We start from the raw sequence: 15,862 nt of genomic DNA on the forward strand, positions 1-15,862 counted from the left end.
TCGGTGGAAGAATGGAGTTTTTATGTGTCATCGATAGCTGGCGAAACGATAAATGATATCTGTTTTGGCACAATATCAGTAAAGACATTACACATTTATTTCTTACAAAGGATGTGAAAATCTTGGAATGTGTGTAAATTCCTAAGGGGCCAAACTGCGAATATCATCGGTCCTTAGACTTACACACAACTTAAACTAACTTATGCTAAGAATGACACACACACCCATGCCTGGGGGAGGACTCGAACCTCCGGCGGGAGGGTCTGCACAATCCGCGACATGGCGCCATAAACAGCGCGGTCACTCCGCGCCTAGAGGATGTGCACTTTCATAAGATAGTGGCCTCAATTTTTCTCAGTTCTTCAATAGTGACCCAATGTTTCAGAATTCTCTCACAGCTGTGGCTCTACAACAGGCTAGTGAGTTGACACTGGGTAAACTCCGCCGACTTTTGGCAGAAGAAAAAAATTTTAACCGGGCAACAAGAGAAACGTGTAGGTTTTCCTCAAAATTCGCCACTCGTGACGCTTTTTTGAAAGTTAGAAATAGTTAACAAGCCAGGCGAAAATAAGTCGCTGCATTTTCAGCGAAATTCCTTCTACATACCAACCAAGCGGAGGTGACAGATCATTTTGAATGGTCACCACACAAGGGTGTGTGGAGCGGCTGTACTTAGTATTTACAAAAATATGTGAGTGTAGGCTTAAGTCTAAAAAGCCCTTCCCCTCCAGTGCCCATCATTTTCCCTACAGTGTCTGCCAATAAACCCCACCACAACTGCTCTCCCCACGTGTGCCCTGCCTACTGCTCATCTACTGGCCACGGTATTCCCCCTACGGATTCGCGTGGTCATAGGCGCCTTGCCACGGTTTGCGCGGCTCTCCCCGTCAAAGGTTTGATTCCCCCCTCGGGCATGGGTGTGGGTGTTGCCCTTAGCGTAAATTACTTTAAGTTAGATTAAGTAGTATGTAAGCCTGGGGGCCGATCACCTCAGCAGTTTGGTCCCATAGGAACTTACCACCAATTTCCAAAATTTCCACATTATTCTGCACGACTCTTCCAGGGCGTTGTGAGTGTAGAGGCTGCCAGCATTAGAAATACTCGATGCAGGTTGTTTTGTGGATGTGGGTGGTGACTCACTGTAAGTGACTGAGTGTCTCAGTTGTGCTGAAATGGGAAGTGAAACGTAAGTTACTAACATTTAATTTTAAATTCATATTTCTGACATTTGTGACATTTTTTGATTAATTCTTGTTTAAGAATTTGATAAAAGTTTCACATGGACTGTGCGGATGGTCCCGGCGGAGGTTCGAGTCCTCCCTCGGGCATGGGTGTGTGTGTTTGTCCTTAGGATAATTTAGCTTAAGTAATGTGTAAGCTTAGGGACTGATGACCTTAGCAGTTAAGTCCCATAAGATTTCACACACATTTGAACATTTTTAAAAATTTCGCAAATTCCCGTATGGAATTTTACAGTAAGCACTGCACGTAGCGTTTCAGCTTCAGTGGCTATTTTTCTGGTATCCACGTGGAGTTAAATACTCGTTCTGCACGTGCGTTCATATCTGATAAACAGCGTAGGTACTGGACGATCATCAGACAGTTTTTATTTTGTATTTGCCGTTTATTAAGTTTTTCTAACGGTCGCTCCGTAGTTATTTTCTTCTCTTCAGTACATCGTGGTCCACGCAATTTGAGACGCAACTTACTTCGGCGAATATGTTACATACTGCTGTTGTCGTTTCCGTCGTAGGGATCTGCTTTATTAACTGTTGGTATATCTGTTACACGTCAACCCATTTCGGCATCCAATTGCATGTTTCGAATTTACTGTACTGATGAATATATTTCTATAGGTGCTCGATGGAGCCGTGATAGGCGCTGCATATGTTGCCCACAAAATAATTTATGTCGCTTTACCCGCCCTCCGCAAGCTTTTTTAACTAGTTTACTGTGCGCGGAGTAATATGCTTGTTTTCTATGTGGTTTGTGTAATTTTTTTCAGATCCACAAACAAGAGAGAAACTTCTGTAAAGCTAATTTTGTCTCCTTGATCATTTTCACGGAATCGTTAAATAATACAGCTTGAACATCTACTAATTTTAGCCACAGCTTCGAGCATTCATTAAAGAAGAATACATTTAGTACAGCTGGACATTTTTTGAGATAAAAAATAACCTTTCAATGGTACATACATTTTCAAGATTCTCTCAACTGCAGGCTAAAGTGCAAGCCATCTTGTTTTGGTATATCCGGAAATTCTTTTGTACTGCATCGTTGTCTCTTCGCGAAAATATTTGAGAGCTTCTGCATGCATTGTGCAGATACAAAAGTACGAATCGAAAGTACGAATATATCTTCGTAGCAATATAATGTCCGCTGGTACAAATCTACTGATGTTAGTGTAGCGTGGTGCGCAATGCGTGCTATGCACCTGACATCAACTCCTCCTATTGAAGCTTTAAGAAAATGTTACATTGTCCTTCACTCTGAACTGCACCAGAATTTACATTGGGCTTATCATCACAAATTCCAGTCACTTCCTCCTGAAGATCGTGCTTTTCAAGTATGTCGATTAAAGTATCATATGTACTGAATGCAGTCTCGCCAGGTAAAATCAGGATATCTGGTATTATGACGTTAATTCTAGTTGTAAGATAGAAGTACTGCACCAGCATGGTAAATATTTTGACGGCTTTATGGTCTGAAATATATGTAAATGTGCAGATAAATTAGTTATAATTAAGATCTGTCATCAGAGTGGCTGAAGAATACGGCACAACCACTCTCTATACAACAGCCTCGCTCTTAGTTTTAACGCAGTGAAACTTCTTTTCAAATACTTTTTGAATTAATTTAGAAGTGCACTTCACCAGTCTAAAACTCTGTGACTGACGGTGTTGAAGGCTCACAACCTCCGGCTCTTTCAGGTTATTGATCGCTGTATTTCTCTCGTGGAAAGCATGATGACAGTGATGACGATGTACTTGCAGCGGTCAGCGCTTTTTTTAATGTTTGTGAGGTATTAGATGGCGTTGCATATCGTGTTTGCCAGCGTGAGGTACGGAAAACGTCCATATGCATTTATTGCGTCGTAAATCCGAAGGGGATGAAGACTTCTGTAAAAAAGAAAACTCTTTTTGAAAGTCTTGCGTGAATTTAAAATTTTGCTTTTTCGCAGTCGGTGGCATTGCTAAGTGGAACAAGCAGACTGCTCCACGGAAGTTGGAGAGACATGCAGACACAAGTTAACAGAATTTAGAATTATATTAATACCTTCAGCTGCTGACGGGCGTTGATATATATCAACGAGGACAGGTGAAAATGTGTGCCCCGTCCGGGATCCGAGCCCGAAATCACCTACTTACATGGCAGACGCTCTATCCATCTGAGCCATCGAGGGCACAGAGGATAGTGCAACTACAGGGACTATCCCGCGCACGCCTCCTGCGAGACCCACATTCTCACCTAGTATGTCCACACACTACATTCGTTGTGTCCCACCCCAACGCACTCATTACTCGTGGAAGACATTCTTACCAAGTCCCGTAAGAGTTCGGGGAATATTTGTGTATCCGCACAGAAGAAGGAGGTCATGGCCTGTATTGCCAGAACTATATACTTATATGGATATGGTGTCTGGTCTTTCGGACATGTCCGAAAGAACATACACCATATCCATATAAGTAACAAGTTAACAGGCTTGTGTCACCGAGAGCGAGCTGAGTGATTTAAACCCCAAACAACCGCGTTGCGGTCTTGTTGTACAGACCGCTGCCAACCTCAATCACTCACAGTATTCGCTGTTTTTCTTATGCTAATTGTGTTGCTTTACAACACTCTTAATTCAGTATCACTTTCTTTTCTACACATACGACTTTATAACAAACGACTTTATAATTAGCTTTCAAGAATGCGTGTTATACCTGTGCGAAATTTATTAGATAGCCGCTGCGTGGTACGAGGCACGGACAACCATAGGTTGCTGGCGCCAGCGTCAGCATTTCTCTCTCAGATTCGCGCTCCAAGCAAGACCAGGTAACTTTCCATCCGCATCCCACGCGTAACACACTAATGGGCCAACTTTTCGCGGGAACTATACTGGCGCTTTTGCACCTTGCCTAAAATATTGATATTGAAATGGGAAATTATTGCCTCTTAAGTGGCCACAAGACTTCCCGGAAAAGACTGAGCCAAACGGATTTCAAATGCTTTATTCACTGGTTTAATACACATAGTCTATAAATCAATATTTGTTACAAATTACAAAAGCGTCGTCATAGAATTTAAGATAGCATAATAATACACTGCAATAAATCGAGCAATTATCCCAAGTAACAAGTTACTTTTTACAAAATTACAAACATTTATAATGCAAATGATAAACAGTTTTAACAGGGGGAATAATGTAGAACTGATGGATTACCAATATACAAGGTCCCCTGGATAACATGAACGCACAGAATCAAAGAATGCACAATAAATCTTTAAAACCTACTTTCAAATAACGAAGTACATGAGCCATCCTTTAACAAGTCTTTTAAAATAGGAAACTTCGGTTTGAATTAAATAAATAACATATTTTGCTGCTTTAAATCAACAAGGATATTTGCTTTCCTTCGTGAAAATACCCAGGCATACTTTCAAAGAAATATTAATTTGGAAAAACGAATTTAGCCGTGATAAAACGACGAGAAGAACGGCGATAGAAATAGTCAGAGACCTCAGGAAGCTGGTCTTTGGTTGGGTTCCAAAAATGAACAGGATAGAGACAGAAATGATGACAATTTCTGCAGGACCTGACCATCATTTTGCAGGACAATGCTCAAGCACTTGCAGTGCAAGCTGTTCAAAAATGCTTCAAATGGCTCTGAGCACTATGGGACAACTTTCGAGGTCATCAGTCCCCTAGAACTTAGAACTACTTAAACCTAACTAACCTAAGAACATCACACACACCCATGCCCGAGGCAGGATTCGAACCTGCCACCGTAGCGGTAACGCGGTTCCAAACTGTAGCACGCAGAACCGCTCGGCCACATCGGCCGGCTGCAAGTTGTTACTGATTTGTTTGACTGATGGGGCTGCTAAGCGCTGTACCACCTACTGCACTCCCCTGACTTAAGCCCTCGTAAGTTCAACTCGATTTCTAAACTGAAGGAAACACATTACGGCATTCGCTTCAGAACTGCTACAAATTCGTCAGGCAATAGACCACACCGCTCGAACTGGCAACACAACAGGCACTGCTAAGAGTATCCTACGACTTCCACATCGCTGGCAACGGGTTATACACAATCCCGGTGACTACTTTGAAGGTAATTAAAACGTTGAAACACATATATGTTTTGTACGAGCTGTAAATAAACAGATGCCACTATTAAATTCCAACCCTCGTATAAACTTGTTCTTGCCATGAGACATGAGGCGTAACTGATTTAAACTGTACACAGACATGCGTGTGTGCATGTATCTTTCCCATGGAATAAAAATAGCACAGATATCGTTCATATATTACAATTGATTTCTGATGACCAGTCATATTAATTTGTACGTGCCACAAAAAGTTTTTTTATGTAAAAGAAATGACATAGCTCAGTATTATCATCCTGCAACATCTGTGTGTTTACATTTATTTCGTCAAGGCGTTTTGTAACATCCAATAGTGCAATGTTGAACTCTTTGTCATTTCTCTTGTCTTGCCCTGTCATCCATTCATAATCTGAATACTGGGTGTCATAGATGTTTCAGCTCATCAAGAAATGGTATGTTGACCAAGTGTGCATTGTTTGCGTATAGCCAATAATGAGACATATGTTGTGCATCTTGATTTACAGGACAGAAAGAAGCCAGAACGGACCACTTAAAACAAGCATTAGCCTTCGACTTAAGGTTTATTAACGCATGTTTATCACATATCACTTTGAGTAGTTTTGCGTATAGTGCTGGATAAAATGCCTAATTTTAATTTGTATTAAATCGAACCTGAACTATTTCCTTCAGTGCCCAGCTGGGAACTCTCTCTTGAAACGTCCCAAGTTTCTTCGAGAGATTATCAATAATATTGACCGAGTAGCAGATGTCACTAATTTCGGATGGCATTAAATCGCGTTCCTTGTACTGAGTTCCTTTAGTTTTACTTCACGTGACTAGTGAAAAACTGATTTAGAGGCTTCGATTAATTTGACGAATTGCGTTGTTGAAAGCGTGAAAACTGGGATCCAAGTAACTTCTAGGGTCCTTAAATCCCGACCTATTAGTTACAACAATTGCAGTTGTTTGAATTCTAAATGCAGATTCAACAGCAACGCATTCAAGATAATCTAACTTATCGCGTTTTGCTGTTGGTTCGCCCATTATCGCTAATACGACAAAATCTCAGTCGCCAATAACGATGTTCAACCCCCATAGACTTACGTCCTCTTCTACACTGATCGGGAACCAACCGCCCCCTCGTGGTCGTGCGGTAGCGTTCTCGCTTCCCACGCCCGGGTTCCCGGGTTCGATTCCAGGCGGGGTCAGGGATTTTCTCTGGCTCGTGATGGCTGGGTGTTGTGTGATGTCCTTAGGTTAGTTAGGTTTAAGTAGTTCTAAGTTCTAGGGGACTGATGACCATAGATGTTAAGTCCCATAGTGCTCAGAGCCATTTGAACCAACCGCTCCAGACTGTCCGCTGCTCGACAATCGATCGGCTATAATTTTCAACATTCGCTGCTCCTCAAGGATTTTACAACACTGAATGAAAGGAAACGTGCCTTACATCAGAGAACATAGTGGCATTCAAAGATATGGTAAGGTCTGAAACATGTATACTAGACGAAGAGAAGACTGGGAGAGGTTTTGTGAACGGTCAGCATAAGTAGAAACGCTTCACGTGGAAGAAGAATCAGTATGTGAAAAATGTGAGAGTTGACATGTGGTTCGGACATTCTTCACGATCTGGTATTCTGACAACAGTCATTGCCCGTTAGCTTCCCAGCACCTTGCTGATTTTGCAACACGGAGGGTAATGAAAAATATCTAAGTTACTGTGATTAATCAGTAGTTAACAAATATAATATTGTTAATAGTAACACATACAGCCGTGAGCGATGGAGATCGGGATGCGAGAGGCGGCTCCAGCCATATACACTCCTGGAAATTGAAATAAGAACACCGTGAAATCATTGTCCCAGGAAGGGGAAACTTTATTGACACATTCCTGTGGTCAGATACATCACATGATCACACTGACAGAACCACAGGCACATAGACACAGGCAACAGAGCATGCACAATGTCGGCACTAGTACAGTGTATATCCACCTTTCGTAGCAATGCAGGCTGCTATTCTCCCATGGAGACGATCGTAGAGATGCTGGATGTAGTCCTGTATAACGGCTTGCCATGCCATTTCCACCTGGCGCCTCAGTTGGACCAGCGTTCGTGCTGGACGTGCAGACCGCGTGAGACGACGCTTCATCCAGTCCCAAACATGCTCAATGGGGGACAGATCCGGAGATCTTGCTGGCCAGGGTAGTTGACTTACACCTTCTAGAGCACGTTGGGTGGCACGGGATACATGCGGACGTGCATTGTCCTGTTGGAACAGCAAGTTCCCTTGCCGGTCTAGGAATGGTAGAACGATGGGTTCGATGACGGTTTGGATGTACCATGCACTATTCAGTGTCCCCTCGACGATCACCAGAGGTGTACGGCCAGTGTAGGAGATCGCTCCCCACACCATGATGCCGGGTGTTGGCCCTGTGTGTCTCGGTCATATGAAGTCCTGATTGTGGCGCTCACCTGCACGGCGCCAAACACGCATACGACCATCATTGGCACCAAGGAAGAAGCGACTCTCATCGCTGAAGACGACACATCTCCATTCGTCCCTCCATTCACGCCTGTCGCGACACCACTGGAGGCGGGCTGCACGATGTTGGGGCGTGAGCGGAGACGGCCTAACGGTGTGCGGGACCGTAGCCCAGCTTTATGGAGACGGTTGCGAATGGTCCTCGCCGATACCCCAGGAGCAACAGTGTCCCTAATTTGCTGGGAAGTGGCGGTGCGATCCCCTACGGCACTGCGTAGGATCCTACGGTCTTGGCGTGCATCCGTGCGTCGCTGCGGTCCGGTCCCAGGTCGACGGGCACGTGCACCTTCCGCCGACCACTGGCGACAGCATCGATGTACTGTGGAGACCTCACGCCCCACGTGTTGAGCAATTCGGCGGTACGTCCACCCGGCCTCCCGCATGCCCACTATACGCCCTCGCTCAAAGTCCGTCAACTGCACATACGGTTCACGTCCATGCTGTCGCGGCATGCTACCAGTGTTAAAGACTGCGATGGAGCTCCGTATGCCACAGCAAAGTGGCTGACACTGACGGCGGCGGTGCACAAATGCTGCGCAGCTAGCGCCATTCGACGGCCAACACCGCGGTTCCTGGTGTGTCCGCTGTGCCGTGCGTGTGATCATTGCTTGTACAGCCCTCTCGCAGTGTCCGGAGCAAGTATGGTGGGTCTGACACACCGGTGTCAATGTGTTCTTTTTTCCTTTTCCAGGAGTGTATATACAGTAGAGCAACGATTATCCGAAGTAATTTGGGGACATGGGTGTTCGGAAAACTGGTTTGTTCGGATAATCGAACTGTACATGTTTATTTGCCGAAAGGAAGTACTGTACAGTAAATTTATTCATAACAGCAGGATCTCTTTTAGTATTACGAAGTAACATAGAAAGGAAACTTTACTAGGAATATACAGGGTGATTCAAAAAGAATACCACAACTTTAGGAATTTAAAACTCTGCAACGACAAAAGGCAGAGCTAAGCACTATCTGTCGGCGAATTAAGGGAGCTATAAAGTTTCATTTAGTTGTACATTTGTTCGCTTGAGGCGCTGTTGACTAGGTGTCAGCGTCAGTTCATGCTAAGATGTCGACGGAAAGCTTTTTGTGTTACTGAGTATGGCAGAAGTGAATCGACGACAGTTGTTCAGCGTGCATTTCGAACGATGTATGGTGTTAAACCTCCTGATAGGTGGTGTATTAAACGTTGGTATAAACAGTTTACAGAGAATGGGTGTTTGTGCAAAGAGAAAAGTTCTGGACGGCCGAGAACGAGTGATGAAACTGTAGCACGCACCCAGCAAGCATTTGTTCGCAGCCCAGGAAAATCGACTCGCAGAGCTAGCAGAGAGCTGCAAATTCCACAATCAACTGTATGGAGAGTCCTACGAAAAAGGTTAGTTATGAAACCTTATCGTCTGAAATTGGTTCAAGCACTGTCTGCAGCTGATAAGATTAAAAGAATCGATTTCTGTGATTTTATCCTCGCTCAAATGGAAACAGATGAATCTTTCGTTTCAAAGATTGTGTTTAGTGATGAAGCAGCTTTCCACACTAACGGGAAAGTCAACCGTCACAATGTCTGTATATGGGGCACTGAGAATCCGCGGGAAACAACTCAGCATGAACGTGACTCGCCTAAGGTGAACGTTTTCTGTTCCATTTCAGCCAATAAAGTTTTTGGTCCCTTTTGCTTCAAAGGTGCTACTGTAACTGGACTACAGTATCTGGAGATGTTAGAGAATTGGCTTTTCCCTCAGCTCGAACAAGAAGCACAACAATTCATGTTTCAGCAGGATGGAGCGCCACCACATTGGCACTTATCTGTCCGTAACTACCTGAACGTCAACTACCCGAGGCGATGGATCGGCCGCCAGGCAGCCCGTGACAGAGCACTTCATCACTGGCCTCCAAGAAGCCCTGATCTTACCCCTTCGATTTTTTCTTATGGGGGTATGTTAAGGATATCGTGTTTTGGCCACCTCTCCCAGCCACCATTGATGATTTGAAACGAGAAATAACAGCAGCTATCCAAACTGTTGCGCCTGATATTCTACAGAGAGTGTGGAACGAGTTAAGAGTATCGGGTTGATATTGCTCGAGTGTCTGGAGGGGGCCATATTGAACAACTCTGAACTTGTTTTTGAGTGAAAAAAAACCTTTTTAAATACTCTTTGTAACGATGTATAACACAAGGTTATATTGTGTTTCCTTCATTAAAGACACATTTTTAAAGTTCTGGTATTAATTTTGAATCACCCTGTACACTAATAATCTTGTACTTGTCCCTCACAGAAAGGACAACACGTTTACGTTTAAGCATTTTGTAATCGTCAAGATCACTTCTTCACGCAGCAGCACACAAGTGGTCGTAACAGAGAACAGAAGGTGACTGTTTGCACCGTGAGAAGCTCTTAAGCCTCAACTCTAAGCTGGCGCAGCTGTTGCTGTGAACAGCTTTGATAGTGCCGCTACTTCTACTGCCAGTGCCAAGCCGACAGAAGTGTGCTGATTGTTGAAAAACAGCGACTGGCGGCTTAGCCGGTCAGCAGCGCCTTATGAAGGCTCCATTAGAAGCAATGTTCCGCCAGCGGTGGGGAAACTTGGTTTGGGCTTGAGGGGGATGATGGACGGTAGGGTGGGAGAGTAACAGGTGCGAGCGAGTACACACTTCGGTTAAGCGGTCGTTCGGTCGACCGACGTTCTGGTATTCGACGCTCTACTGAAATAGTAACACATAACTTAGACTTAATTTTTTGAGAATTGTTTGCCTGTTCCAAAAAGAAGAAAAATGACGTTGATGGCTAATATGCTACTTCATTTTTTGCCTTGGTCCTAATCCAGGACATGTTTTTGAAAGTCAGTTAAAACAGTTTACTGGAACATCAACTCTATTTATTCAGTTGTGACTTATTTTAGTAGTGGTGTTCATGTCTAGCAGTGTGGTATGAAAATGTAGCCTCTATACCAGCACACTCTGTATCATTGCAATTCTCATTCTTTCCTTCAAACAAATCTCTTACGTGTGGCGAAGCAGTAGTATTAATAGTTTTACTATGTTTGGTGGTTTTTACGTGGTGTTCAACATCATCCTTTCCATATATGTAACACCGAATCCTCAAGCATATAGTGTAAAATAGACACATTTATAATTTCTATCACTATACAACGTCAAAAATTTGTATTGCAGTTACAAGGTAACATTAAACACTTTCTTTTGCCCATTGCTAAAAGAGTGAAACAAAAAAAGAAATAGGGATGAAATGAACAGAGCCGTGTAGATCAGTCACTTCACATATGCAACAACATAAACACGCTGCCCCTGTTGTGTTGCCAAATGGCTAAGTGAAAAGTAGTTTGGCGGAACCAGTAACCAGACCCATTAACCATTCCAGCGTTCTACAAATAAATAGTTCTCCCAAAATTGATATAATATTTCTCGATTCATTCGCTTGTAATTTGTCTTTGAGGAGAATTTCTCAACAGGAATTCAAATCCGTTAACGTAGATTCATAGTGCAGTTTAGTGAGGTGTCAGAGTATAGACCAATGATTACCACTTGTGGTGTTGATTGGTGTTGATATTATGAGATAAACATGTTGTATAAGGCTTCTCTATTTGTTTCCAACCTTCACAACGAGAGCTGGATCTGTGAAAGTCAACTAACGTCAGGCAATGAGTCTTTTATAAAAATCTGGTATGGAGCTATGGTGATCACCATGGTTGGGAAAGGGGGTACCGGAGTCACCATTTGGGGTAATGGCATTCACCAGTGGCAGTCACTTATGAGGGAAGAGGAAATCACCATGACATTATTGGGGTTAATGGTAGTTATTATGAACCAGGGTTAATGGCAGTTACCATACGTGGGTAAGGATCATTTCAAGCAGCTAATGCAAAATGAAAATCATTTTCCTACTTCGAAAGCCAAAGTTATTTGCCATAAGCATTTAATTAGGAAAATGAGGTAAGCATAAAAGCAATGGAATTAAATGATGAAGCAATTGTACTTCACGTAAACATTTGTGTGTGAGTGCGGCTTTGTGTGTGTGTGTGTGTGTGTGTGTGTGTGCGTGTGTGTGTGTGTGTGTGTGTGTGTAATGAATAGCACAGATTTGCACAATGAAGCCGAAGAGACTAGAAAATACTGTTGTATTGGCGAATATCTTTCAATATGGAGCCAATTCCAATTTATTATATGTATGTGGAAATAAATGCAGTTCAGTGGGACCTTTACAGGAATTTTATGGCTGGCTGCTTCATTTTTAATACTGCGGTGCGATTGGCTTAAGAGGGCAGTGGAGGGAAGGGAATGGGGTAAGAGATGGAGGGGAGGAAGGGAGAGGCATGATTATGGACTACAAAAGATGTGATGGCACATATGCAAACAGAGTGCGCCTGAGTCACCGTAATTAGTACCACTTCTGTGTTTAACCTTTAACGTAAAATTATACATCTTAATGAGCGGATTGTGACAGCATCTTAGATACGGTCAGTACATATACGAAATTTGAAACTTCTTTTGCCAATAAAGGCGGCTAGATAGACAATGCATACTGGGCACCACCGACTGTTCAGCCGGTTAGTAACTTTAGATGCTTAGATACTCCAGCCTGTGTATCGTTTGTCTTGACACAATGTTACAAATATCCAAAAGTTTGGTGTCGTTCACCTCGATAGCCCTGGGCAATGTCCACAAATAATTTTTCTAGTTTTAATCAGTATTTTACAACTATCAGAGAGAGTGCTGGATATCAAGGCATACATTGATTTTTTAAAAGCAGTGTAATAGTTCCATTTCGCATTCAGTATAGTTTATATCAGCTTCCATAGAAGTGTTAAATCTTCTTTCTCTTACATGCATCAACGTTTTGACAATATCCTTATCACCGCTTTTTAGGTGTTAATAACAAGAATTGAACTGCTGTTGAAACATTACTTATTTACGCATTTCGTTCTTACCGCACCTTCAGAATATCAGATTAAAGTACTTAACAAATTGTGTTGTGGGAAATGGTTTCATGAAATCATTCAATAGCTTAACACCTTTTTTGAATCAATTACCGGTTCACATTGTTGGTAGAAAATTAACGTCAAAACGTATTTGTTGGCATGGTAGGACATAAGCATTCATGTAAACTGGTGGCTGCATCATTATATCCTCCAATGTTTAATGTATTATATATTTCTTCTTCTCTCTTTGGTAATAGTACTCCAATGAGATGCTGATGTGAGAATAAAACAAACGAGTCAGGACTCCTCAGGATTCGGTAAAAAACTTTCTAAAGTAAATATTTCTTAATTTTCAACAACTAGATTCCACAGACTTTTCTGTCATCTTTGGATCTTAGGAAACGTGTTCATTGTGGATATAACAAAAATTTTGAAGACTTGAAGATGACAGCAAAGTCTCTCGAAACTGGTTGTTGAAAATAAAGAAATATTTACATAATCTTGGCTTTAGAAAGTTTTCACCGATTAAAACAGATCGCACCTTTTCATGTGACAACATGTGAAAATTAAGTCCTCTCGACTCGTTTGGCTCCGTTGATATAAAGATCTACCAACAATTTTCGATAATCCTACATCACCTTTATGTTTATTTTGTTGTAGGTTGGAGGATGTGGAGTGGAGCAAGAAGCTTCTTCACATGTCTCATCAGCAGAGAAGACATCTCTTGGACGAGCTATTAGCTGCCAATGTGCGGCTCTCAAAAGCTATAACGAGTAACCTGGAATGCTACTGGTGGAGCGGCAATGCATTCACCTACAACAGTAGCTGGACTGATGCTGGTGGGTACCTATACCATCTGTCATAAAACGTATTGTAGGAGAGGGTTTGGGAGGGAATAATTTCTTTCCGCTGCCAAAATTTTTGTATGAGAATTTCGTACGCTTTCTGGCAACCTGAATGAATTATTCTCTTTTCGACAGAGGAGGAGCTGTGGTTTAAACAATGGGCTTGCACAGGAGAATAGTCAGATTCAGATCCTTGTCCGTTAGGATGGTTGATCCAGAATGAAGTGCTCTAGCACTTACCCGCGAAAGGCAAAGGTCCCGAGTTCGAATCTCGGTGTGGCACACAGTTTTAACCTGCTACAAAGTTTCAGGGTGCTTTTTGTTAAGCTCTGTTTATAAAACTTTATGTAATTGATCTACGATTACCCAGTGTTTTGGTTCAGTCTTCGTAAAAATGAATAGTGTTAAATTTTTGCTTAGAAGGGTAAGGGGAAGAAGTGTCCATGACTTATCAGTGGAGGAACACCATAAACATAAAACCGTCAGTTTAGCAAAATATTTAAAATCAGGCTTATCTTTTCTGTCCGATTCTTGCTCCTGGCGCTGCTTTATACTTGGCAGCAAATGACGACATTCTCGCAGACAGTTTCGTGCTCGCTTAAGTTTGCATGCTGTTGGCAGTTCGATGAGTGGAGATGTGTGAGTCTTGGGATGGGGAGTGGGGATGTCTTTCATATGCCTATTTCGCGTCGTTGTGAGCGTTCCTCGAGCGACGATGTCAGGAAATTGGTGTAGGTGGCCTTATATGGTGATGCTAGAATTCTGAGGACGATGATGTTATTGTCAAGCTGCACATGGCTGGGTGTGGTGATGTCGGAATTCCTGGAACGATGATGCTGAAATTCCTTGAGAAATTCTTAGTGATCCTTTACGCCTAAAGAATGGAAAATGACAGTTTTGAAACCAATGTCGCGCAAGAATTCCGCACTGTAGCACTTGTCTTGAAGATCTGGGCTCCTTGCGCTCAGCCTGATTAGTTGCAAATTGTATATAAAGTCATAAAATGATGTTATTGCCAAAGGCAGCGTAAGACAGTTGTCCTTCTGAAGGCAGTTCAAGGAATATTTCAAATACGTTTCGCGTGATAGGAACGCTTTCATGAGAAACGCTTGAGTGAGCGCGAGTGTTGACAAGCATCAAGGACCGAGAAATAAGTTCGTGAGGGGAAGAGTTCAAGGAACAGTGAAATTTAAACTGAGTCACTGTTCGTAAAGCAGATGCGGAATCTTATGAACAGTACATACAAACGTCATTTAACAGATTATAAGGGTCTACAGAACAACACCATAACGAAAGACGAAAATGTAATCCGATATCCACAATAATATTATTTAGTGAGTGGTAAAGTAGTATGGTCAGTCATTCATATGTTCAGATTACCCAATAAAAAGCAAATATTGATGCCCACAAAGACACGAAACCGACAAAGTGCTAACACTCTTCACTTAGAACACAACTGCAGAACACATTCCTTGCTATAACCGCATCAGATAAAATACGTTGCTAGGAAAAAATTTGTGCACCTGGAAAGACGACGTAATTTTGACTCTTCAACTTTGTCCACCAAAAGATATCGTAATGGCATAGCTATCAGAGCGCCATATGTGTCCACCCTTTAATAGGCAACGCTCGCTGCCAGAAGGCTCGTTGTGGTGCAAACATATGGGTCAAGTAGGCAACCATGCCACGGTGACACACTTGTGTTTCGCATAGCCAAGTGAGTAATTTTTAAAAAAAGTCAAACCGTGGCATCCCGAATGTCAGGATGATCCTTCCTGGAGACTGCCACACAAGTTGGATGTGCTGCATCATCTGTGCGACGATGCTGGTATCAGTCCTCATGGGAACACTCTCACACATGTAGACGAGGCCCTGGTAGAACATGGAACACAGATGACTATCATCCTATTGTAAGGACAGCAGTGACAGGTCTTACAGTAACCACAGTGCATATAAGAGAGTCAGTGTCAAAACAAACTGTTGCCAACTGGTTGTTAGAAATGGGACCAAGGGCATGCACACCTCAAGCCCATTTACCACTCAAGCCAGAGCATGGACGTTCACGGCCCCACTGGTGCCACTAGGGGGTTACTTGGAGATGGCATGGGGCTCCATGCTCTTCAGTGATCAAACAAAATTCTGCCTGCACGAAAGTGACATTCTCTTGCGTATAGGAAGTAGACCTGGTGAGTGCTGTCGTCCTGTATACACTGGCATTATGGTCTGGGCCGCGA

General features: G+C 42.8%; 1 protein-coding gene across 1 annotated transcript in view; it reads left to right on the forward strand.

Moving 5' to 3' along the window:
- Nucleotides 1-15,862, forward strand: part of LOC126272580 (uncharacterized) — a 97,310-nt gene that overhangs the window by 38,235 nt on the left and 43,213 nt on the right. The window contains exon 3 of the mRNA XM_049975506.1: nucleotides 13,444-13,622. Coding sequence (XP_049831463.1) covers nucleotides 13,444-13,622 — 179 coding nt within the window. The remainder of the gene's footprint in view (nucleotides 1-13,443; nucleotides 13,623-15,862) is intronic.

Source organism: Schistocerca gregaria, chromosome 5 (genome assembly GCF_023897955.1).
Source record: "Schistocerca gregaria isolate iqSchGreg1 chromosome 5, iqSchGreg1.2, whole genome shotgun sequence".
Lineage (NCBI taxonomy): Eukaryota > Metazoa > Arthropoda > Insecta > Orthoptera > Acrididae > Schistocerca > Schistocerca gregaria.